Source organism: Apodemus sylvaticus, chromosome 16 (genome assembly GCF_947179515.1).
Source record: "Apodemus sylvaticus chromosome 16, mApoSyl1.1, whole genome shotgun sequence".
Classification (NCBI taxonomy): Eukaryota; Metazoa; Chordata; class Mammalia; order Rodentia; family Muridae; genus Apodemus; species Apodemus sylvaticus.
The window spans coordinates 43,475,063-43,500,804 of NC_067487.1; the positions used below are offsets into that span (position 1 = coordinate 43,475,063).

General features: G+C 39.4%; 1 protein-coding gene across 1 annotated transcript in view; it reads left to right on the top strand.

Moving 5' to 3' along the window:
• The window catches only part of Parp8 (poly(ADP-ribose) polymerase family member 8), a 164,535-nt gene that overhangs the window by 119,496 nt on the left and 19,297 nt on the right, over positions 1 to 25,742 (top strand). The window contains exons 12-18 of the mRNA XM_052159474.1: positions 4,311 to 4,436; positions 4,893 to 5,451; positions 6,852 to 6,902; positions 7,003 to 7,098; positions 20,685 to 20,777; positions 22,621 to 22,746; positions 23,645 to 23,710. Of these exons, the coding sequence (XP_052015434.1) occupies positions 4,311 to 4,436; positions 4,893 to 5,451; positions 6,852 to 6,902; positions 7,003 to 7,098; positions 20,685 to 20,777; positions 22,621 to 22,746; positions 23,645 to 23,710 (1,117 nt within the window). The remainder of the gene's footprint in view (positions 1 to 4,310; positions 4,437 to 4,892; positions 5,452 to 6,851; positions 6,903 to 7,002; positions 7,099 to 20,684; positions 20,778 to 22,620; positions 22,747 to 23,644; positions 23,711 to 25,742) is intronic.

A 25,742-nucleotide genomic window follows, 5' to 3' on the forward strand; every position in this document is an offset into this window, starting at 1 on the left:
ACTTGTCAAAAATTTCAGCTTTTAAAGTGTGTAAGAATTCTTGAAGGACTATTTATTCTTTCCAGTCCATAAACTTGATTTACTAAGAGCCTGTTAGATCTTGTGCATGAATGCAGTGGTTTAGAGCCTTGATCAGGAGGCAGCCCACGCCTTTCTCCTTCAGTTTAATGAATTTTCATTTTCATCATACGCCAGCAGTTATTGAGTAATGTTCTAAGGGAAAACACTTTAAAAGTCCCTGTGCCAGCTTCCTTTTGTTCTGGTGCTGGAAATCTTATGTGATGTCTGTGCCTGTCCATATCTTAGGCCTCTAGGGTCGTCCTCAGCTTTTAGGACACTACAATGAGGTATCCTTGTGGAGATGTGAATTATGCATGTTTGTATGACTAGGAAGCTTCTCTTTTAGCTGCTCAAATGTTGAGTCTAGATGCTCACACAAATGTAGAATCAAATAATTAACCCTTAACATGTGGGATTCTGCGTTTCTAAAGCTAGATTTAGCTTACAAGGGATGTTTAATATAATATAGTATGCAGTGTTCTCTTTCACGGACTCATGGGATATCTTTACATTTCTGTGCTGGAATTATGGAGCCTTCTTCAGTACAATTGGTTTCTTTTTTCAGATGGACTTTGTTTCTTACATGAATCCTCGGCTTACTCATCCTGTAGGGGAGTATGGGAGTAACTTTACATTATGTTGCCTTGGACATGATTTTGTAAGCACTGCTTGTTGTTGTTGTTGTTGTTGTTGTCGTTGTTTTGGGGATGGCAATCTTCAAAACAAGATAAGAACTAAAAAAAAGAACCCACAAAAGTACCAGAATAAACAGCATTCTGCCTGTCGAATGAGAAGATCACATGAGTTTGAACAAAGGAACAGTGTCTATAGCTGTAAGCCTGAGAACATAAAGAATGGATGCTGGGGTTTGTGCTTAAGAGATGGATGTGAATTATGTGACATTTTCTGCTCAAAGATCCATCCTGGTGGTTAATGTTTTTGGAAATGTTACTTGCTTTAATGAATGAATTTTAATTATGTAGCTAATTTGCTAGTATGGGGTTTCATGTTCCCATGTTGAATTCCTGTCTGGTACATGATTAAGTTTCTTGAGTTATAAGTGTTTTTGTCTGTGGTTCTTCTGATCCTATCTAGTCAAAATAGCAGAATTTGAAGTTCCGGTCTCATCTTCATGATAGTTCATAAGATTAAAATCAGTTATTTTTCCTAAAATATATTGAAGGATGATATTTTGGAATTTACTTATGACTTAGCTAGATTTTTTATTAAGTACAAAACTACAGTGTTTTCTGTGATCCTTTATTCTGCTGTTTTCAGGCACGAAGACCAAGTGCTTAGGGTATGTCACTGCCCTTCTAAACACTAACACAGATTCAGTCACTTACTCTCCACGGTAACTTTGTGACACACAGGAACTATTATTATTTCCTCAGTGATGAAACTGAAGCCTTGAACAAACAAGTAGTTTCTTAAAAGCCAGACATCCAGAAAATGCTAGAGTTGGACCCTGTTTCTAGTTCAGCCCTGGAACCACATGCTTTGTGTCATGTAAACCTATGTACCCTGTTGCCGTGTCTCTGTTGAGGAATGTGCTTGGCATTGAGTGAATATTGTGTGAGTGTCAGGTCAACAGAAGAGCTTAAGAGAGAATACTTAAATAAATAGTGTTCATGTCTGACCTGACATAGAAGTGGTGGTTCATGGGATGAGGTGTCTGCCATTAATGGTTCGCTTAAGAGAGAATACTTAAATAGTATTCATGTCTGACCTGACATAGAAGTGGTGGTTCATGGGGTGATGTGTCTGCCATTAATGGTTCACTGCGTCAGTGATAGTGGGAAGAGCCCCGAAGCCGTGCATGACTTTATGGCTACTTGATCAAAGTTAAATTCTGCTTATGGGAGAAAGTGGTGTGGGTCTTCTTTGGCTTCATATACATGTCAATTACAAATGTAGAATTAGGTAACAGGTCCTAATTTGTGGAGTTCTACATCTATAGAAATTCAGTTTACACATGAACTGAATGGTCCAAATTTTCAATCAAGAACAATTTTACCAGATGGTACTTGCTGAAGCTGGCCTTAGCTGACAGTGGCAGTGTTATACTGCTCGTGTGTGTTATTCTTCTGAAATCAACAGAAGGCAGGTCATGATGTTGTTCCTATATATTCTTCCTTGACCCCTCTCTCTCTGCTGTCTATCAAGACAACCCAGAACCTCTTATCAGAAGGTAGCTGAGACACCACTTGTCTGATTGTTTGTTCTTTATTTAGTAAATACTTAAATATTCTATGGCTCTGTTAGGAGAAGATGATCATAATAGCACATGTGGACACATGTATACACTACACACACAAACACACACACATTTGCATACACTTTAGATCAGCACTGACATTAACTGTCTTACAAGAAGCAGTTGCTGCCTTTTATAGCCAAGGGCAGCCAGGACTCATAGCACATTACACAGCTGCCAGTGTTAGCTGGTAAAGCCACACTTTGGAATAACAAATGGAACCTAAAAGTAAGAGATATTTGGGCCATTTAGCCTGTTAAGTTCTTTGGTTCCAATTAGCTTTTCCAGCATGCACTTTGTAGCCTTCTTACGTGGTAGGTCATAGGGACAGGGACTTTCTTCAGCGTAGGAAGAAAAGAATCTGAATCTAATTGGTACAAAAAAGTGGTTCCATTGAATTTTCTTATATTAGTGTCAAGGAGAAATAATAATGGTGATAATACACTCATCTTCCTGAAATATGGAGTTTAAAAAAAAAACAGTCTTCAGACATTAAATAAAAACAGAATAAAGAGATGCCCTGCTTTTAAGCTCCGAGGCATATGTCCTGTGCAGTTAGCATCACAGCATCAGTCAACACAATTTATCCTTTCCTTATTTTTTTTTTTACCACTTCTGCTTCCCTAAGGGTGCCAAATAATTCCTCCATGACTCTTCTGAACACATCACAGATAGCAGGAGAAAGGCCACCAGAATAAGAAATGGTGATCTGAACTCGTTGGGACACCAAGGATGCTGAGGAATTTTTGTGATTGCATTTGTGCTAAGACTCACTCTTTCTCTGCTGAACTAAAGCCTTGTTCGAATGTATGGAATAATAACTGTTTTCTGGAATTTAAGAGGAAATTTTTCATGTACAGGACTCAGTTTTAGTCCCTAGCGTAGTCTAGCTGATAAACAAATACTGGCATCAATTTTCTCTCCTAGAAGCAGTTTATAGAAACTACAAAAGAACATGACAACCAGGCTTGAAGGGATTTTTGAAAGAAAATAAAAATGTTGAATGTATAATACATATAATGTACACTTGTAAAATTTCACATATGCAGAGATATCATTACCACAGGATCCTCCTGCCCCATGACTGGGAAGGTGGGATCATAGCCTCAGCCTCAGGTCCTTTGCAGACCCGTGCTGTCAGATTCCAGAAACTTCTTTTCCATGAAGCACCAAGGAAGCAGATGGTGTGGAAAATTCTGAGGCTAGGAATTACTAAATTCCAACTTTATGATAATAACTAAGATATTTTAGGAATATACAATTTTTTTTTAAAAAAAGCATATATAAAGGCGAACGGGCTATGTTTGATGACTATATTTTTTTTACATTTATTGCCACATAGAGTTTTACAATCTGGTTTTCTTTCACATGAAGGAAAAGCAGAGTTGGAGCAATGAAGTAAAAATTGGCTTCACTTCAAATAATTTACATAAAAGTTATCAATCCTGGAGGCTGCTGTCAGGATTCGCTTTAAATTGTTTGTTTCATAAATCCTCCAACAATTTGAGGAATTCAATTATAGCAGTGTTTTATTTATTTATTAATAAGTAGATTTCTTAACCACTTCTATGATATAAGTCATCATAAAAAAGTCATGGTAATTTCTCATATTCTGGCTTCCTTCATATGAAAATTCTCTCAGAACTCAAACTTAGCCTTTTACTTACGACTGTGTTCTATTTGCTTGATAATGTGCTCTCAGTGCATTAGATACCTAACTATTTGTGCACACCTTATTGGTTTGGATGGTAGTATACACCTTTAATCCCAGTACTAAGAAGGCAGAGGCAGTCTGAACCCCGGGAGTTCAAGTCCATCCTGGCTTTTGTAGCAAGTTCCAGGCCAGGGCTACACAGTGATGCCCCTTTTCAAAGCAAAACAGCAACAACCCCCCCCCCCCAACCAATTGTCCAACCAGCTAACCAACACAACCGGAAGTACGTGTTTTGGTGGCTTTGGGACCACGCTAACAGTGCTGCCTTTGCGTTGACAGAATCATGCAGACGTTTGTTTCTCAGCAGTGGAAACAGAGCAAAGAAAAGTCCAATTGCCCGCGGGGTAAGAAGCTGTCAGAGAAGAAGGTGAAGTCTCCTCTGCATTTGTTTTCTACCCTGCGCAGGTTGGTAACAGGTGTCTTCATCTTGGTCTCAGTGCTGAGCCCCCATAAAGTGCGTCTTCACCTAATTTAAAAGTATTCTTTCTTGCTGTCTACATATTTTCTTTATGACTTCATAAGAAAAGACTGAGTTACAGGTGTCCCGTCTAAACATAGATGGGCATTTGTCTGTTTTAGTTGATATTGGAAAATGTACTAAGATTAGATTTTGTTTTAAGATAGAGATTTCTCCAAACGTTAGTTCTTTCTGGGGTTCCGGTATAGGTCAGAGAGAGAAGCCAGGCTGCGGTCTTCTTTCTTGTGCTTATCAGCAAAGATGTGGTTTAATTCCTGTGATGCATTCGGCACTCAGAGCAGGGAGGCGGTTAATGGGGTGGCCAGCATTGGTCTGGTGGTTGAGCTGGGGCCCTGAGGTTATGTCCACCATTTCCCCTGTGTTAATTGTCTCTCATCTCCAAGGTCGCCCAGCTATCCTCCCCCTGGGTGTGGCAAAAGCAAATCCAAACTGAAACCCGAACAAGACGGCATCTCCAAAACACACAAGCTGCTGCGGAGGACTTGCTCTAGTACTGTCAAAGCCGATGATTTGTGTGCCAAGTCGCACAGGACCTTCGGGCGCTCGCTGTCCAGCGACCCCAGGGCCGAGCAGGCGATGTCCACCATTAAATCGCACAAACTTTTGGGCCGGCCCTGCCCCACAGCCAGCAAGCAGGAGGACTGCCTCGCACTGAAGTCCCATAAGTTATTGACTCGATCTTGTTCTGGAGACCCACGATGTGAGCACAACACCAACTTGAAGCCCCACAAACTGCTAAGCAGATCTTACTCCAGTAATCTCAGAATGGAAGAGTTGTATGGGCTGAAAAATCACAAATTGCTCAGCAAGTCTTACACTAGTGCCCCCAAGTCATCGAAAACGGAGCATTTCAAGGAACCCAACGCAGAGGGCAGGAGGCTCTCGCTTACCTCAGGGCTCATCGGTATTTTAACACCATCATCGTCTTCTTCCCAGCCTCCTGTGCGTAACCACTTTCATCTTGCCGTCTTATCTGTAGTTAAGGGGCAAGAGATTTGTTCTCATTTTCTTCTAAGTCCTGTGAGAGGAAAGAAGCAAGACACATGTTATTTGTTTTGTTTTTAATCTTGTTGTGTTTTTCCTTTGGAAATATTATTTTTGTGTACCCCAGTATTTACAGCTGGCCCGGAACAGTTAGTGCATGGGTTTTGGGAAAAAAAAATGTAATTACTGATTTTCATTTCAGTTCATATAACTATCATTGAATACTACCAAAAATCGAAGGAAGTCAATTAGATTTACAAAGCTTTTCATCTTTATCAGGTAGGCTATGTAGTCTTCTCACGCCATGAGTGGTGGAGGATGCTTGGCTCATAATTAAGAATAATATTCTAGTTATATATTAGAAAATTTTGTCTGTGAACACTGTGATCAGTGATGGAGTCCAAGAGTCTCCCATGCAGTTTTTCTTGACGTCCATTCTGTGTTAACACAGTTTTGGGGGCCACGTGGGTGGGTTCAGTGGATGACTGCATGGTTGGTACTATGAGTCAGCCTTACACAAAATTGACCTCTCCAGTGATTAGCATTATAGCCAACTTCTGACAGACTTACATTATGCATGTAGTTACATAATAATGGCTGATGGAAGTTTTGCCTGCTCTTTTAAACACGCATATGTTGTGTCAGTTTAACGATTCCTAGGGATACACCCAGCCATATGTAAGTTGACAAAAATAAGAGGCTGCTTTTAGGAAGTCATTCATACATAGACTTTCCCCTACCACTGAATCACAGCTACTACTGTAAAACCATAGTTCTTTTAGGAAACCTTGACGATCTTTATAATTTTATATGAATTATATTTTAAAAGTCCATTTAAAGGTATGCTTTAACAACATGGAGAAAGTTGTGTCAATCAAGTACATAAGGAATGTTTCCCTCAGTAGTCTCACAAAAAAAGATAGTTTGTAAAAGAAAATGCGTATATTTTTCCATGTTCTTAGCCCAATAGGAGATTGAGTACTGGAACCTTTGCTAGCAGCCTATAATTTTCCTTAAAGGAATCATTGCAGGTGATAAGATTTAAATATTCTAATGAGGGTGTAGACTTTTTTTTTTTTTTTTTTTGGTCAGCAATAGAATAACTTTTTTTTCATGTAATAATGGCAGCCATTTCTACTAAAAGATGAGAAATTAAAAATATCATTTTGTTTACGCAAAGTTGCAGATTATACAACATGGCAGATTTAGTAAAGAAATTCAACATTTTGATCTTATAATATCTGACAATACTAATGTGGCCTTCTGCATTCATTTCTGAAGATGGTAAGAACTTCAATTGCTACATTTTCTCCAATGAAAAATTACCTTTTTTTATTTTTAAACTTTGCTTTTTGTAGACAAATGGTGCAAAATGCATTCCATTCCGAGACCGAGGCTTCCTGGTGCAGGTATGAGTTAAGACGTGTACTGTTGGGAGCACCAAGTCCTTGCTGGGAGCGCACATTACTTGAGAACCGCACTGCTTATACCTTTGTATTGTTTTATCAGACCATTGAGTTTGCTGAACAGCGGATCCCTGTCCTGAATGAATACTGTGTGGTGTGTGATGAACCACATGTGTTTCAAAATGGCCCCATGCTCAGGGTAAGTTCCCATTGACTGCACTTCCACATTAACGTGTTATACAAGCGGAAGCATTCCAATATAAACATAAATAAGCAAGTAAATGCGTTTAGAATAAGTATTCTCCCCAGGGCAAATTATTTAACGTATTTTAAGTGCTATCATTTGCATGGAAAGGAGTTAATATGACTTCCAGAGGCATCTGTGAAAGAGTAAGTAATTTCCTACTAAGATTGTGTTCCTCATGTCTGTCAGCGTTTTATCTATTTCTGTTTATTTCTATATTGGCAATAAGTCTCATAAACTGTATATTTATATGCTTATTTAATAACACATGGCTTCTGGGAACAGCCTTTTTATAAGGCTAGACAACTAGGGTACTTTAGTGTGTTTGTTCAGATCCACACAGTTTAAGATAGTATGCAAAGAGGTTCCATGCAAATTCCACACAAGTACACACAGTAGTGTTGGGAAAGTCAGAAGAAAGTCCAAACCACCAATTCAGTAACAATGTTGTCACGTCACCTGAGATATATGGAAAAGGAAATCAACAGATGTGCATGCTTTGGAAGATGAGTTGTTCAAATTAATAACTGGCACTGTTTTTTTTTTTTTGCAATAATAACTTTATAAACTTTAATCAATACAAGTTGAAAAAACCCAGCTTTTAAATTGAAGATTACATAGTCCTTGGGGTGGTTTGAATGAGAACTATTCTGCTTAGGCTCTTGCATTTGAATGCTTGGTCTCCGTTGGTGGTACTACTGTTTAGGGATGTTAAGGGGGTGGTGGTGGTGGTGGAGAGCTTGCTGAGTGAGAGGAGGAACCTCATCATTAGGAAGAGCTTTGTGGATGTGTAACTTCTGCCATCCACACCGCGGTCTCTCTCAGCTTCCTGTGTGGGGTTGAGATGTGAGCTCTCAACCCCCCTACTCTAACCCTGCTGCCATGGCTTGCCCGCCCTCCTAGTCCTCTGGAACCAGAAGCCAAAATAACGGCTTTCTTTTGTAAGTAACTTTTCAGCATGGTATCTCATCACAGCAACAAGAAAGTAACTAATGCAATATTCAAGTCACTGAAGTGCATAGTTAAGTGACTTTTAATATAATCATGATTATAATCACTGTCGATAATTCCGGGACATTCCCACTACTTAAAGAACCCCATACTACTAACAGTCTTTGTCCTCTCTTCCCATCCTGGTGTCCGGCAACCACTGACCTATCCCTTTTTCTGTGGATGCTTTCAAGTTTCATTCTTGTAGCATGAATCTCTACTCTGTTCCCTTTTCATCTTTCAATATTCTGCTTAATGGGTGAACATACCTCATAGGTTTAGTGATGCATCAGTTGGTGGAATCTCCAGGACCTACATTTATTCTTTTTCCCTCCGAGGAATGGCTGAATGGTTTGCATAGTGACTACACCCTTCTCACTATCAGTATTATGACAGTTCCCCTTTCTCTACATCCACATTACTTCTTTATTTTTTTCTTCAAAAAATTCTGTGAGTACATATGTGAGTGTGTGTACATATATGTGATTCTAGCTCTCTAGTTTCAGTAACACAATGCATGATTATTTTCAGAATATTCTCTTGTGTTTATTGTCCATTTATAAATCTTTAGAGAAATGTCTGTTCCAAACCTTTTCTTATTTTTATATATTACTTTAATTTTATTACTGAATAGTAAATATTCTTTATTCTGAATATTATATCTTTATTATTAGATCCTTAACATTCAAATGATAAAGACTTTATTTTGTGTGTTTTCCTTCCATTTTTTGATATTGGCTTTGATCCAGAAAGTTTTACGCTTTGGTGGAGTCTAATACTTTTAATTTCTTACATTTTTTATTAGGTATATTCTTTATTTACATTTCATATGATTTCCCCTTTCCTGGTTCCCCCCTCCCAGAAAGACCCATAAGCCCTCTTCCCTCCCCCTGTTCCCCAATCAACTCCCTCCTGCTTCCGTGTCCTGGTATTCACCTACACTGCTGCATCGAGCCTTTCCAGGACCAGGTTCTAAAGACCTGAAATCAAAGTAGTGTAAATTTGCTTTGTTCTCTATTTACAAGTTTTCTTTGGCTATTTTTCTGGACTCCCATGTTTTGCTCTATCATTCCTATGGCCATCTTGTCCACTTTTGCAAATGAAAGCAGTTGGAATTTGTAAATATTTGCATTTAATCTGCACATCGGTTTGGGAATTATTGTCATTAGCTATATACTAAATATTTGTCTTCCCTCCCAAGTCAATATACTTGAATCCCAATGTCCATATGATGTCACTAGGAGTGTGAGGCAGAGATGTGACTGCATTGTGTATTAGATCCACTACACCAGGTGACCAAGAGCTCCCTTCCTCCTCTAGCCAATGGGACAGAGGAGGCCTGTCACTGTCCCTGGCCTTTATCTTGTACTACTGCTGACACCAACAGTGGCCCCTTACCAGACACTGAGTCTATTGGCTTTCTAGCTCACAAATGGCAGTCTGCATTGGCTGACACAGTTGTATGGTGATTTTTCTAAAGCATGGACTGAATATATCTTTAACTTACTCATCTCTTTTAAAATTTCTTTCAGTGCTGTTTTAAACTTTTTAGCATATAAATTCTATATTTCTTTGAATAATTTTTATGTAAATGGAATTTTATTTCACTTGCAGGTGGTTCTTGTTTGTATAAAGGAATACAAATGATATTTTTATATTATCCTTGAATTCTGTATGTTTGCTGACTTTCTTTATTAGTTTTAGTAAGTGATTGTTGGTTCCTTTCAATGACTCTGCGTAGAAGATTTTTTAGGTTATTTTTCCTGTTGCTATGATTCTTAAGGGAAACAGGAGCTCTGGCTCATAGGTTCAGAGATACCCAACATATAAAGAGAGGTGATTTATCTGGCTCATCGAGTGGCAGGTGCTAGTCCATGACTAATTGGATAAATTACATTGACATATGGTGGGGCAGCATCTGACAAGAGGCATATGACCCAGTAGAACTGCATACCCCTGCCTCAGGATCAAGAGATAACAGAGTTGCTGGGACCACTCAATGCGTCGTAAGCGTGCACACCTGTGACCCAGTCCACACCAGGTCCCACTCCTTCAAGGTCCCACCATCGCTCTGGGGATCGAGGCTTTAACACACAGCTCTTGGGGCAGCACTCAAATCTAAGCTACTCCAGTCTCTTTGGAGACAGGATTCTTGGTTGTGTGGAGTAGAGATGTACATGACAGGGTCTTCATTTTGTTCACACTTTCCCTCCTTCCATTTTTCATTTTATCTATTTTTTTAATTATTACTGAAGACCGAGGTACTGTATCATTGAGCTGTCCATTTCTATCTATGTTTTTTTAACTGTTTGTTTCCCTCATTATTTGGAGGAGTGTGTTGTTCTACATGTTTACACAATTATATTACAGGTTCGTATACATTGTATCTGTTTTCTCTATTAGCAGAGAAACTCCTCTCCCAACTCCTTTATACCTATTAATGAAAAAGTGTTGGTTTCCTATTCATTTTCTGTATGCATTATGTCTATTCCTGTTCATCTTTTTTTATACTAGTCAGGCGTGTGTGTGTGTGTGTGTGTGTGTGTTTGTGGTGTGTTAAATAGCCATTTTTCTAGAATCTCATTTTAATTCCTGCCTTAAAACATTTTGATGTGTTTTCATTATGGCTATTTAGGAGAGGAAATAAGCATTTAAAAATTTAAAAGTCCCTGGATGAATCCCCAGGTAGTGCAGTCTCTGCGTGGCCTTTCCAAAAGTTTTCAATACGTAAAAGGGGGAAAAATGTAAAAGTCTAGTTTAGAATAAGGCCAGCTTTATTTTCGTAACATGAAAATGTTGTTCTCACATATCCTGTAAAAATTATTTATTATTGTGTGCGTTGCTGTGATGTGGAGACCACACATGTCCGAGCACATGTGTGGAGATCAGAGGACAACTTTGTGAGTCAGTTCAGTTGTCTTCACTGACTTCCTGGAATAAAGGTCATCATTATTGTCGGAAGCAGTGCACAGGCCAAGCGGTCTAGCTCACACTCCAATGTCTGGTCTTCCTCCCCGATGCCAGTATGTGTAAAACACACCACCTCCTGTTGTATCAACACAGATTTTTAAAAGAAATTACTTTATGTAGTTTGCCTTTAAACTAGAAAGAAACTGATCTTTGTCTATCATGTCTAAGGATCTTGTGGTATTCCTTCATTATTTCAGGAGAGAAGTTTACACTAAACATGTGCTCTCAGAGGTTTTTTGAGAATATTTTTATTTTGAGCATGTGCATGTTTATAGGGCAGTAATGTTACACATCAAATTACTCATTGACCTGTTTTCCTTGTTTTGATTTAAATTTCTCTCCTTTTTGATACTTTGTGTTATTGCATGCTTTTATTTTTCTTGTTTTCTGAAGACAAATTAGTGTGCTTGTGTGTGTGTATGTGTGTGTGTGTGTGTGTTTGTGTGGTATGTGGTGTATGTGTGAGGGATTCCTCCTATGTGTGAGCTTCTCACATTGCTTGCTTCTTATATCTTTGATTTTCAGTGAGTTTTCTGTAGATTTGTTTGTTTGTTTGTTTTGACACACGATCTCTCACAATAGACTCCAGGCTAGCCTGGAGCTTCAGGCGGTCATTTTGCAGTAGCCTCTTGAGTGCTACATGTGAACTGGAGACCTGGAAGAGAATTCTGGGGATAAACGGGAAGGCGAAGAAAGAGATTTGAGTCAAGAGGACAGTGTGCCCATCAAGACTAACTTTACTATTATTTAGCCAATATATATAGTTTTTAGAAAACAACCCTGCCCCCCCCAATGGCCATGAATTCCTTGGTTCTTCTTCTCAGCAGGTCGCCTGCTTCCAGTCACGCAGGTCTCTGCTGGTCTCCAGGTGAGACTGCCCTGAAGTAGCCTTGGTTGTCAAGGTGAAAGTGGCTGTATTGTTCTCAACGGAACAAGGGCTGGAGATAACACCAGGGGAAGGGTGGGCGCTGCCAGCCAGGAATGCCGCAGCTTGAATAGGATGGGCTGAGAAGTCCATCTCAATGCTGTGGGGGAAGGGACACTAGGGTTACAGGTGTGCATTGCAGGGCTAACAGTGTTTTAACTAAGGTATGTGTACATCTCTTTACATTTATCCTACTGGAGTGCTATCATCAAATATCTCCCCACATTTTCCCCTTCTCCCAGGACTCCATCACATCATCAGTGCACTTGTATGAGATGGCACTGAGTAGACCTGTCAGCCTCTGCTCACTTCCTTTGCTATTCTCTTACTGAATTACACGTCTCCATTGGCCTGCATACTAATATTCATGAACTCCTCAAATACATTCATAGCATGCCTTAGTGCATTTTATACTAGTTTTGATAGTTCTCGACGCCAGAATTTATTTCCTTTTTTATAAATTCTACTTAGTGATTCTGTGGAAACACCGTCTTGAATTAGATTGTCTTGGCTCTTTCATCATGTTATAAATGTTCCTCAGTGCAGTGTCTGTATCTTCCTGGACCCCATCCCTCACTCGCCTCTCTTCTGTACCTGGGCCTTTATTATATCTTTGCCTGTCTTCCTTCTTTCCTTCCTTCTTTCCTCCCTCCCTCCCTCCCTCCCTTCCTTCCTTATTTCCTTCCCTCCCTCCCTCCCTCCCTCCCTCCCTCCCTCCCCTCCCTCCCTCTGGCTAGGTATCCTGAATATATTAATGCAGCAGCCTGTGAATCAGATCTCAGTCCTTTCTAGGATTTATTTCTTGACAGATTATTAAAAGTACCTTCCCATTTCTTTCAAGGGTGTGTATTTGTTGAGCATTCCTTTAATACCTAACTTGGCTCTTTACAATTCTACCCTAGCCTGAATTTCCTCCTTGCAATAATAAAAAAAAAATCTAGAAATGATATTTAATCTATCTTCTGATTGTTTTGTTTAGTTTTTTTTTGGGGGGGGGTTCTTTTCTTTTCTCCTCCTCCTCTTCTAAACTAAATATATGGTCTTGCTGCTTAGCTTTGGCTGGCCAAGAATGATTTTATTTTTTTCAGACTTGTGGCAGTCCTCCTGCCAAAGCCTCTCAAATGCTGGGATTATTTTTTGTCAGGAGCCACCGTGACTGACTACAAATTTTTCTTGAGCACACGAGTCCTGGCCAAGTACGTAGCCTTCTGTCTTCCCAGACATCTTAGAAGGACTCATGGTCCTCATCCCTCTTGTTCATCCTTATTAGTCTCAAGCAGTATTGTTACTTTGTTGATCACCTCGGTTGTTACTTATTACCTCTGTAATGACCAACGACACTGACTAATGTGCAGTCCTAATCCTGGGTAATAAGGTCTCCTGCTGGGTGAGTTGCAGGTCAAGCACAGACAGACAGGTGCCTGTCCATTAGATGGGGTCCACCATAGTCCTTTATGAGTGACCTCCACTCCTTTTCAGTTTCAGGAAATGTAAGCTGTTATGAGTAGTTCAGATTCTTATCAAGGTATAACTGTTTGTCTTGAGTAAGTGCTTCCTGCCTTATTACAAACTTTAAGCTACTTTCCAAAATGATTTGAGTTGGTTAGAACATTTTAATAGTACCTTTAAAGTTTTCATAGGGAGGTGGAAGGGTAGTTTATTACTGAGACATTTTTGTTTGTATCAGTGCTTATTTCAGTGATTTAAAAAGAAATGCATCCTACTATGTCGTTATAGTAAAGTCTGTGTTTTATGTTGAGAAACAGTAAAATATGGGTGAATGTGAAGATTATGATTGACCTGATCTGTGTCCTGATTAGTTATTGAGGAGGGGAGTTTTGCATTATGGACAGGCACTGTGCATAGATGCTTTGCTTGCTGATTCCTTAGTACACCAAGTGATTTACTCCTGTGGTTCAAGGGAGGTTTTAGTTTTGCCTTGTTTTGTTTTGTTTTTTGAATCACAGAGATTAAGCAATTTGCTCAAACACCATTCAGAGAATGTATCTGGGTGCAGAGCTTTGAACCTGATTCTGACTTCTGCACTTGCTATCTTCATCATTAATGAAAGGATTACTAAGTTGAAGATCCCGAGGTTGATTCTGTTCCACTCTTTGATGGGGGCAAAGATTGTCTTGCTTTTCAGAATGTTTGAAAATATAAATTGCACAGCCTGTAAATCAATGATTTTTTTTTATCAGATGTTTTTAGTAAGATCCACATAGATAACCACTCATTCTATTAAAATAATTTTCAGACTTTGTGATTTATTTGTTTTCATTCAAGGGAAATAGATGGAAATTATTCTCACAGTCTGTATAACATTTTCTGAGAGCCTACTTTTATTTTATTCTCAGAATAAAATACATGCTAGCTAAAACAGCACATATTTGTTAAACTATTATATGTTTTAAAAGAAAAATGTCACCTCGATTCATGAAGCACTGCAGCTCCTGGTCATACCCCTCTTAGGAGCTGCAGTTGCCAGAGTTGAAGCTTTGACCTTGAGTTTATCCATGACAGTGCTGTCTCCACTGCAGAGAACAATAGTGATTCATCAATAGCAGACACTCCCTAGGTACGTTTCATGTGTGCAAAGCGCTTTGGGTTGTTAGCATGCAATCCTCTGTGACTATTATTAGCTCTATGTCACAGGTGAGGAAGGATGTATTTTATTTGGTGATACTTTGATGGTTTGTGACAACGACGAGGTTCTAACTGGGCACAGTGGCACCAGAGCAGACTCTCAACTTGCAGACTTGAATGACCACATTTTTGTTTTTTTGAAATTCACTGCACACATGACTGGCAGCCTGTTCTTTGTGGTTTAATTTGCTGGCATTTCATTTGTCCTGGTACTGGCTGTCATTCTGTGCCCCTGCTTAAAAGACACATTTCCTGTCTCATATGTGTTAGTAAGCTAAAGAGTTATGATCATGGTCAGATGCCTCAGTGCACTGGGCCGAGAGGAGTCAAAACATCATAGTGGTTGCAGCGCCTGACAGAACAGGAACATAAGAGGCAGAGGGAGAGAAACCTGTCACCCTTCTCAGAGGCAAGGCCCCAGAGACCTCCTCTCCACAATCTGGCAGTGCTGCCCCCTTTCAGCACTTCTGAAGTCTGGTCAGTTATTAACCAGCCAGAGGATGAATCCATTAATTTGGTTGGCACCTCCTTCATCTAATCACCCCCAAGAAGCCTGTCAAGTGACCAAGCGCCCATCCAGCAGCCAAGCCTGCCCTGTGAGCGCACCTCTGCCCTGATCCTTTGTCATGTCTCTACTTCTTAAGGAAGAGTAAGGCTTTCTGCTCTCCAACAGCTGTATTGACTACAAAATACTTGCAAAGCCTTGCTGGTGAAACTGGAAATACAGAGAACTAAAACCTCAGAGGCACCGTTCTTCATATTTAACGTTTATTCTCATTTTCAACACTTTCTAAGTTGAGAATTTACCCTTAAACTGATTTTTTCTCTTTTTATTTTGTTGTTGTTGTTTTTTGGATTTGGTTTTTTTTTCGAGACAGGGTTTCTCTGTATAGCCCTGGCTGTCCTGGAACTCACTCTGTAGACCAGGCTGGCCTCGACCTCAGATATCCGCCTGCCACCACCTCCCAGAGTGCTGGGATTACAGGCGTCCTCCACCATGGCCTGGCTTTTTTTTTTTTTTCCTCTTTTTAATTGGAACTCTTTCAGCAATAATTTAACATTTTTGATTAACTAAATGTATAAAATGCTACATGGATTACAACAAACAGTCTTTATTAAATACTTTAGTATTTTTATTCAGTACTTTTATTTTTATGTACCTTAACAGTCATATGGGGTCACCTAGGGTAATTTAATTTATTTTGTTTAGCACGGAAATGGCTCTCCACTGCTAAAGGAAGTGCTTATGAATCTAACCTAACTTCCTTATCAACTTATTGAGTTGGATGTTATTTTTATTCCCATTTTATAGATTTGAAAACAGTGGCATATATGCTCCAGAGTCAGTGAGATCCATTCGTGTGTTTAATATGTTGGCCTTATGTAAAATATTTTATCTGAACAAAAAGATCATAGTGGAAGTGTTTGCAAACCATCCCCAGCACCATGCTTCACCCTATACATAAATGCAGAACAAACTCCTCCAGAGTTGTAACATTTCCATTCTCAGTAAAGGGGAATTTAAATTCATTGAAAATGCAGATTTCTTAAAATACGGTTAGGTTCTAAAATATTCTTTGAGGCTTAGAAACAGTTTTTGAAATATGTTTTTATTATTCACATTTAAATTGCTTTGATTCAAAACGATTTTAGGTGTATTCTTCTCAGCTGAAAAGATCTACATACATAAGGACACATACAGAAGTGCTTTGTGCTTTTACGTTGGTAAATGACGCACATTGTGTAGTAAATGTGCCTCTTGGTAATGGCGGGGCTTGGTGTAGTTTTATAGTCTAAATTATAGAGAGTTGATTGTTCAAACCCAATACATAATTATTAAATCTTATGGGCACATATTAAAACAAAATAATAATACCAGATTTGGATATATTTATGCTTATGTGATTTCTATTAAAGTATATGAAATAAACTCACTATTACACCTATTTCTCATTAGATATTAAGTGGCCACATACTCTTTAGATTTGAAACTGTCAATCATGGCAGTTTCTAATGAGGGAGTTTGAAAAGGCTAGTCTACAGTGTAACTCCTTCCGTGGTGCCAAGGAGACATGGTTCTCTTTGTGTTCCTTGAGTATGATTGATTCCCTCTCCGTGAGCAGAGAAGCCTAAGTTTTCATTCGTTCTTTGAGAATTTTCATGAATGCACACAGTGTACTTCATATGTATCAACCCCATACTCTGCAGCCAAGTTCTCTCAGCAAGACCCCTGCACCCTACTCCCACCTTCATGTCCTCTTTCCGTAGCTAACTAAGACCATCCGGCGCTGTCTGCATGCACATGTGTGTAGAGCCGTTCACTAGAGTATGGGGTCTAGTAGAGGCCACCTCCCTGAAGAACAGTGACTGCCTACCCCAGCTGTCTTAGCTGTCAAAGCACCCCAGCTAGAGTTGGGACGCCATGACTGTACTCTCCAACTGTGCTGGAAGTCTGACCGGCTTTAGCTTGTGCAGGTCACGTGCAAGCTTCTACGGCGGCTGTGAGTTCATGAGTGTTGTGGCTCTGTCGTGTCCAGAAAACACTTTCTTGGGAATCCTCCTCAACCCTGGCTCTTAAAGTCTTCCTGCCCTCAGGAGCATAAGAGCAGGAGGATGCAAGGTCACCAAGAATGCAGGACCCTCTAAATCACGTGATCAGAGTTCAGGTGAACTCGAGAGAGGCTGAAGCAGCAGGCACAGATCCTGCGCGGGTCTGCATCACCCCCCTGTGCACGTTACACTCTCGAGTTCAGTGTTTTTCTGGGCTTCCTGAGTTTCTGAATGAGCGGGCCTGTGATTCTTGGCTTTCTCTTGGGCCCCTTCCCTTCTGTTTGTTTGTCTTGGTCAACGCTGATATGCTAATTTTTGTTTTGTCACTTTATTTTTAACTATTTCTTATATGCTTGTTTGTTTTCTAATGGGAGACATAAAGGGTGTGGATCTACTTGGGAAAGGAGCTGGGAAGGAACTGAGGAGGAGTAGAGGGATGGGAAACCATAATCTGGATATATTATGTAAGGGGGAAATCAAGTTTTTAAAGTAATAAAAGTAAAAAACCATCTTTCTCTCCTCTTCTAGAATGTCCCCTGCGCCATGTGGAAGTGAGGTCTAGATGCCCCGCTTAAAGACAGACCTGCCATAGTTTCTTGTTCTCTGCACCTTATGGGTGACACCTAATTTTAATCACCTTATGTAATTTCAGAATTTTCTTTTAGGACCATTTTGTATTGACAATTGGAATTTTCAAATATAATGTAGATAAACAAGAGTGTATTACTGTACAAAGCAAGAATGTGGATTTAGAAGCATTTATCACAAGTTTGAGCGTTTTTTGCATCTTACACTTCGAATTGTTTTGACAGTGTACAACATGCACTACCTTAGTGTGGTTTAATACAATGATAAATTAATAACAGCTCTTTCCATCTAGTTGCTACATTAAAAAAGAGGGAAAATATATTTTTGTAAGAATTTAATTATAGCCGGGCGGTGGTGGCACACGCCTTTAATCCCAACACTTGGGAGGCAGAGGCAGGCAGATTTCTGAGTTCAAGGCCAGCCTGGTCTTCAGAGTGAGTTCCAGGACAGCCAGGACCACACAGAGAAACCCTGTCTCCAAAAAGTAAAAAACAAACAAACAAAAAGAATTTAAGTATAGTTTAACTAGTAGTTTTTCATAATAATAGAAAATTGTTTTGGTTGTTGTTTTCAGAAAAACTTATTTCCTAGCTTCCCTGATTCCCTTCCTCCAGATGTTGGGGTGCTGGGATGTTTCCAGAAATCAGCTTTACACAGTTGAGTATGGGAAGTACTTCCCTTTTAGTCAAAAATGTATATAAAATGGAAACATGTCCACAAAGTAATTGAGTCGTAGCCTTATGATGAAAAGGCAGGATTCTTGTCTGGGAAAAAAAATCGGCGGTTGGCTAATCCATGGGATTCGGAGCATTATAAGCACAGGTCAGGGAATGGATGCAGAGGAAAGCATGAAAAATTTCACTGGGTAAATCACTGGTCAGAATCGGAGACCAGCTTTAGTTCCTGGGATTGTCAGTGACAAGGCGTGTGTGTGTGTGTGTGTGTGTGTGTGTGTGTGTGTGTATATATATATATATATATATATAGAGAGAGAGAGAGAGAGAGAGAGACAGAGACAGAGACAGAGACAGAGACAGAGATAGAGAGACAGACAGAGAGAGAGAGAGAGAGAGAGAGCTGTGGCTGTCTATGATGATTTTTCATAAATTTTTCTTATAAGTTTTAAATGAACTCTTAAATATGGTGACCTAAAGTGTTTTATTTCTGTTTAAAACAGCAGCGTAATACTGAAAAATTATTTTCGGTCATTTTTTAATTGAAAATAATTTTTCATTATATTCTTTTTTTCATTCTGAAGATGGTGTGTGTGTGTGTGTGTGTGTGTGTGTGTGTATGGCCTATTCACATATATACACTCAGTAAGTATATTCGAATCATTGTTAAATATTCAGATAAACCTGCCGATTACTCCAATCAGTAAATAAGCCATACCATGTTAATCAGCTTGGGGATTAATGTATTGTAGTTATTAAAAGGATACTGGGGTCTTTGACTGGAGTATTAGTCAAAAGAAAGCACCTTCCTGGTTGCTGTTCACTTCGAGTGGTACACAGGTTAAGTCTCGTATGTCATGATTTCCAAGCTCCGTCTCTCTGAGTTTTTATTTATGTGCAACATCACTTTTATATTGAGACATAGCTAGAACACTGGATATTGTAGTTAATGTGCAGTAATAGTTGATCCTGCTGCATCAGCCCATAGCATGTTCTTCTTCTAAGAAAGTGATCAAAGGAAGAAAACCTCATGTCTCTGGGGAAAATTTGAGGCATACACACATAGATACTCACAGGAGATTGAAGATTTTAGAGTCCTGCAAACGTTCGAGTAAAAGGAAAAAACAGTTAAAATTGATCAGTCTGCTCTGTGCTTATCCAGACGCATAGCACTGACTATAGACTAGAACACCCCCCCACCCCCACCCCCCACCCCCAAAGTTTCAACAATTCTGAAGCAGAATCAGTTTGCACTGTTAGGACCAACAAAAGAAACACAGCGAAACGTCTTTCTTCTTAGACTTTCTTCAGGGATTCCGGGAGAAAATTGTGATCACTCACCCAGGCTCTCTATCCATAAAGCCACACGTATGGGCCTCCTCCGAACATAAAGGATGTCCAGAGTGCAGCCATACTTTCTCAGTGGCTTCGCAGCAGACCGAGCCATCGTCCAGAAGCAGGGAGCTCTGGAGCAGTGGCACTAGCAGATGCCTTTCGTCTGCTGTGCAGAGGCACAGTCGATGGCGTTGTGCTAGGCTTCATCGGGTGCCTAATGCAATGTGACTGTGGAGATAAGATAAATCAAGGGGATGACACTATATTAGATTTGAAAGATGAGAGCTCCTCCAAAGTAATTGGAGAGTGTATCTTTCAGTGCCGTTGACCTCGGGAGGTTATTGAAGGCAAGAGTCTGGGCAAAATAGGCAACAAAACCAATCTTTCAAGAGCTAGGTGGCAAGGAAATCGAGTCATGATTATTTCTCACAAATAAATTTCCTAGGGAAAAGTAAGATTCGCCCATTATATCTTTTTTTTAAATGGAGTTTTTGTGTGTGAACTTGATCATATCCCCAACTTAGTGATGTATTTTTTAAAATTAATACATCTAATATGTGTTATATTTTGTATAGGGAGATGTATTTTACTGCTTAATCTTCTTTTCATCAGTTGCTAAGTTGTTTTGAATGGAAATGCCTACAACTCACTGTAATGGTTCATTTGTTATTGTAGTTGTGACTCTACCAGGAGACTATTGTTACTTCAGTGTAAGAATTAATAATATATTAATAAGTAATGATATGATTTCCTTTTTTCAAACACTCAAGCACTATATGTCCCACTTATTATTAGAGCAATTTTACATTTATGAATTGAAAGAAGGGAAAAATATACTGTAGTTGACTCCTTTTCTCTTGCAGCCCACAGTGTGTGAGCGAGAGCTGTGCGTGTTTGCTTTTCAAACCCTGGGGGTGATGAATGAAGCTGCCGATGAGATAGCCACCGGAGCTCAGGTAACCGTGCTAAATGGGCTTGGTTTGGATTTCAAAAATTTGTTCTAGTCCACTGTTGTCTTTTCGTTGCTGTTCTTCTGATAGCCTCTTCTTAAAAACAATATGACATTTAACGTTTTTTCTTTTTTTTTTTTTTTTTTTTTTTTTTTTTTTGGTTTTGTTGATACATAATATATTTTTTTTTTTTTTTTGGTTTTTTTTTTTTTATTCGATATAATTTATTTACATTTCAAATGATTTCCCCTTTTCTAGCCCCCCCACTCCCCGAAAGTCCCGCAAGCCCCCTTCTCTTCCCCTGTCCTCCCACCCACCCCTTCCCACTTCCCCGTTCTGGTTTTGCTGAATACTGTTTCACTGAGTCTTTCCAGAACCAGGGGCCACTCCTCCTTTCTTCTTGTACCTCATTTGATGTGTGGATTATGTTTTGGGTATTTCAACGTTTTTTCTTTTATATTGGTGTTATGTCATTTTTTTTGAGTGGCCTGGGGGGGGGGAATTAAACAACTTTCTTTTAAAAAAATAATTGTTTTCCATGCCGGATGGTGGGGGAAGCTTTGTCCATGTTTTATGTAGCTTTTTTTGTTTGCTTATTTGTTTGTTTTTGTATAGTTTCAATTCCATGAAGTAGAAGCCTATTCTGTCTATCTGTCTGTCTGTCTCTCCATCCATCCACCCATCCACCCATCCATCCATCCACCCATCCATCCATCCATCCATCCATCCATCCATCCACCCATCCACCCACCCATCCATCCATCCATCCATCCATCCATCCATCCATCCATCCATCCATCCATCCATCCATCTATCGCCTGCTCGGGATGTCTTGGAACTTGGTATATATACTCCATGGAAGCCCCCAACTCATGGAGATCCATCTGTCTCTGCCTCCCAAATGCTAGGATTGAAGGTATGAACCACCAGGCCCAACGTTTTGTTGTTGCTGTTGTTTACTACAGGGTTACATTAGGTCTTTTCATTGAGACAGGATTATGGTATGTGTCCTGAACTGGCCTTGAGCTGAACTTGTAAACTTACTACCTCATGTTTCCAGAGCCGAGCTTATGGTCATGTACCATATTGTTCAACTTCCTGTGCATTTTTAAAATGCTAGTTTAAAATCTTTTTGGATGTAGCTTTCCCTATTTATGTCCACACTGAATTACAACTGTTCAGATGAGCTCCTTCTGTCTATGCAGTAGCATTTTTCCTTCATTCAGTTTCCAGAAACAGTATACTCTTCTGGGATCTGGAGAAGGGAGGCAGCTTACTGTTTTTATATATATATATATATATATATATATATATATCATGGGCAAGGTGATATCCAGTAATTTGCTTTTCCTAGAATATATCAGACTTGTCATAGCTGTCTGGATTGTGTAACTTAGAGTAATCTCCTCCCCTCTCATACCAAGTCTCTAAAAAAGCCCCAGAACTTCCTTATACATCATTATCTAATACCTACTTCACTGCCATTCCATTTAACAATACCAGATATTCCAATGAAGCACATATTCCTTTAATATCTTGTCCATCAGACAGCATACAGCACCCAAGCACAGACCTGTCTTGTTTGTCTTACCATGGAATCTAGAACAGTGTGATCATACACGGTGTGCTCCTGACAAAGACACACTCATGAGCAACACATGCTTGCTATTCTAAACCAGTAGTCAGTCCAATTTTGGCCAAGTTTGGTATAAAGTCATGAGCTACAGATTTGAGAGATGGGTGGCAGTCCCAGGGATTCCTGATTACATTTGGGCTGCCGTGAACAGATCAGATAGCAGCAACACATCTGATAGAACCTGGCAGTGACTCATCTCATCTGTTTTCTAAGGTGGTAGATCTGCTTGTGTCCATGTGTAGATCTGCGTTGGAATCTCCTAGAAAAGTCGTCATTTTTGAGCCATATCCTTCTGTGGTAGATCCTAATGACCCTCAGATGTTAGCCTTCAACCCCAGGGTAAGTGGCCCAAGTCCACCATGCACAAAGCTCCCAATAACCATGATGGAGGCTTTAAACCCATGGTTGTGGTCCCCTTGGATGTCTGTCTTGTCAAGTGTCTCCATGGTAATTTTAAGTTCATATGCATATTCTTTGGGATTCCATAATCTAACTAGAATAAAAGAAACATGAGCCAAGGGACAGCACCTCCCCCCATTTCTTCTTTATTACCTCCACCTCTTTCCCTATTGTTCTTGTCATCTCCCTGGAAAGTAACAACAGTTAAGTCCATACTGTTAAAAGTCTATCCATTTCATAAACACAGCAGAAATTTTCTGAAATAACAGAATTTCAAATTGAGAGCCAACATTGCTTTAGTGTATATTATTGTTCATCTTGGACTTGTTTTGGAGAAACGTGTACACTGCACTCTCCTAAGACCTTTCCCCTCTTGTTTACTTTCTGCATAGAAATGAGGGATCATTTGAGCATACATTTGTCACCTTACTCTTTGGGTGACAGTGCTCCAGTCTAAAATTAAAGCAGCTGGGAGATTTGAAGTTTGTCTTCTTCGAGGAGGATTCAAAGCTTACTTTATTGCTTATTGCTTTAGTGTGGTGAAAGCCAGAATCAAGAGTCCAAAACCTTCTTTGTATTTCAAGACTTTATCCCAATGAGGTGAACATTATTTTGTGCCCTTACATAAGGAATAACACTTGGGTTTTCCTTCCCTTTGATTCTAGATATCGACCCTCTGTCCCTGCACCATCTTATTGCACCCTTTTATGTACCATCATTGTTTGCACATTCACTTTGATAGAAAATGCATGTACAGAAATAAATATCTTTCTCTGGTGGCACATAGCTTGCGAAGCCCTGTAAGTGAATGATGCCTTTTGTTTCCTTTGACACACAGAAGAAGAACTATGATCGTGTAATGAAAGCCCTGGACAGCATCACTTCCATCAGAGAAATGACACAGGTGAGAAAGCAGTCCTGCTCTCATGTTCGGCTCAATCTGCATGAGTAAAACTTTGTTTCAAAAATGTCCTCAGATTAACTCCATTATGGAATGTTCCGTTTTTTTTTATCCTATACAAGACATAATACAAATTCATAAAAGTGTGATAGGATGCTTTAGTTCAACTCTGCCTGTGTCTTTGTGTGGTAGCACTGATTTTAAAGGATAAATGCATAGTAATAATCTTAATATTTTGTTCTTAAACTTGAGCAAATTTGCTGTGCAGTGGTGGCAGACGCCTTTAATCCCAGCACTCGGGAGGCAGAGGCAAGTAGATTTCTGAGTTTGAGGCCAGCCTGGTCTACAGAGTGAGTTCCAGGACAGCCAGTACTATACAGAGAAACCCTGTCTCGAAAAACCAAACCAAACCCAACCAAACCAAACCAAACCAAACCAAACCAAACCAAACCAAACCAAACCAAACCAAACCAAACCAAACCAAATCAAATCAAATCAAATCAATCAAACAAGCTTGAGCAAATTCCTTGGGTACTTGAAGTCAGCAGATTTAATAAAGTTTAAATCTAATTAATACTACCTTCAATACTAACTGGTGGGAATAATTTTAGACATTTTGAGAGCTAAAAAAGGCAGAGATTTGGGTCAATAGAGACTGGTGTTGTATCATGTGTACATCTACATCAGGCTACAAGTATTCTTTGTTGTTAGGCTAGGTTTATTTTTTGTTTGGTTTGGTTTGGTTTGTGTGTGTGTGTGTGTGTGTGTGTGTGTTGTTTTTTGAGTTAACATCTCAATTAGCTCAAGCCAGCCTTCAAATTGCTATGTAGCTACGGATACCTCAAACTTCTGATCTTTATCTATCTCCCAGGGGATGAGATTACCAACATATGCTACCACAATAGTTCACAAATATTCTTTCTCTCCCTCCTCATTTTTTGTATGTGTACCAATGTGTCCATGTGTTTGTGCACGTGCTTGTACATGTGTTCATGTGATCTCATCAGTACATTTATTTAGAATTATTCTTTAAGATACAAATTCTGGTGCTGGAGAAATGGCTCAGGCGTTAAGGGGTGTGGCTGCTCCAAGCTGTCTGTATCTCAAGAACCAGTGGATCTCATTCTCCCACACAGACATACTTGCAGAGCAAACACCTATGTACATAAATAAAAATTTAAATAAAAGTAAAATTAAAAAGATAAACAAGTCATCAAGTATTTTTGGTATAATACAGAACCTATAGCCACTTTGGAATTGGCACGCCCCCCCCCCCCCCCCAAGGAATGTGACATTACATTTTCTGTCCTTTAGGGAAGCTCTGATAGAATGCTGTGTTAAGCAAAGATCTAGGTTTAGTATGCAAATTACATTTCCTTGTGCTGTTGCCTAGCACTTGGAAAAGTACTTGTCATTAAAGTCCTAATTCATTTTCTCTACGAAGGAGTTGGAATTGGGATTTAAAAATCATCATCATCATCAACAACATCATCATCATCAATAGATATTAATAATCCAAAATTAACAGTACATTTTGTGTAATGTTTGCATGTGTCTACTGTGAGAGATGAATATGATCTGGGGTCCTTCATTCCCTGTGGAAGCGAATCTCCTGCCCAGTTCACTGAGTTTCTTTCTATCCCTCACGCAGGGCTGTCTGTTCTCTTCAATTAAACATTTCACAGTTTCGATTTTTGTCCTTGATTCCATTGCTCTTTATTAATTCATGTTAACCAGTGTTCATTCATTGGTTTGTTCAATCATTCATGCGTACATTCATTCATTCAACAGTTGGTGTTAGACAGTGGCACATATGAATATCCATACTTCACAAGTGATACCATGAGTTTTAAGTCCCCCATTTCTTCTAGGGACTATTCTGGGCTCATAACTTGCAGTGTCATTTGAATTACTTTTCAAATAATGCATATTTTTGTGAGGAAAGAAAAGTATAAAGTGCATTTCCCATAGTGATGAGAAAGGAGAAATAATGCCACACATTAAGTGAAGATAAATATTTTTTAGTCATGATAAA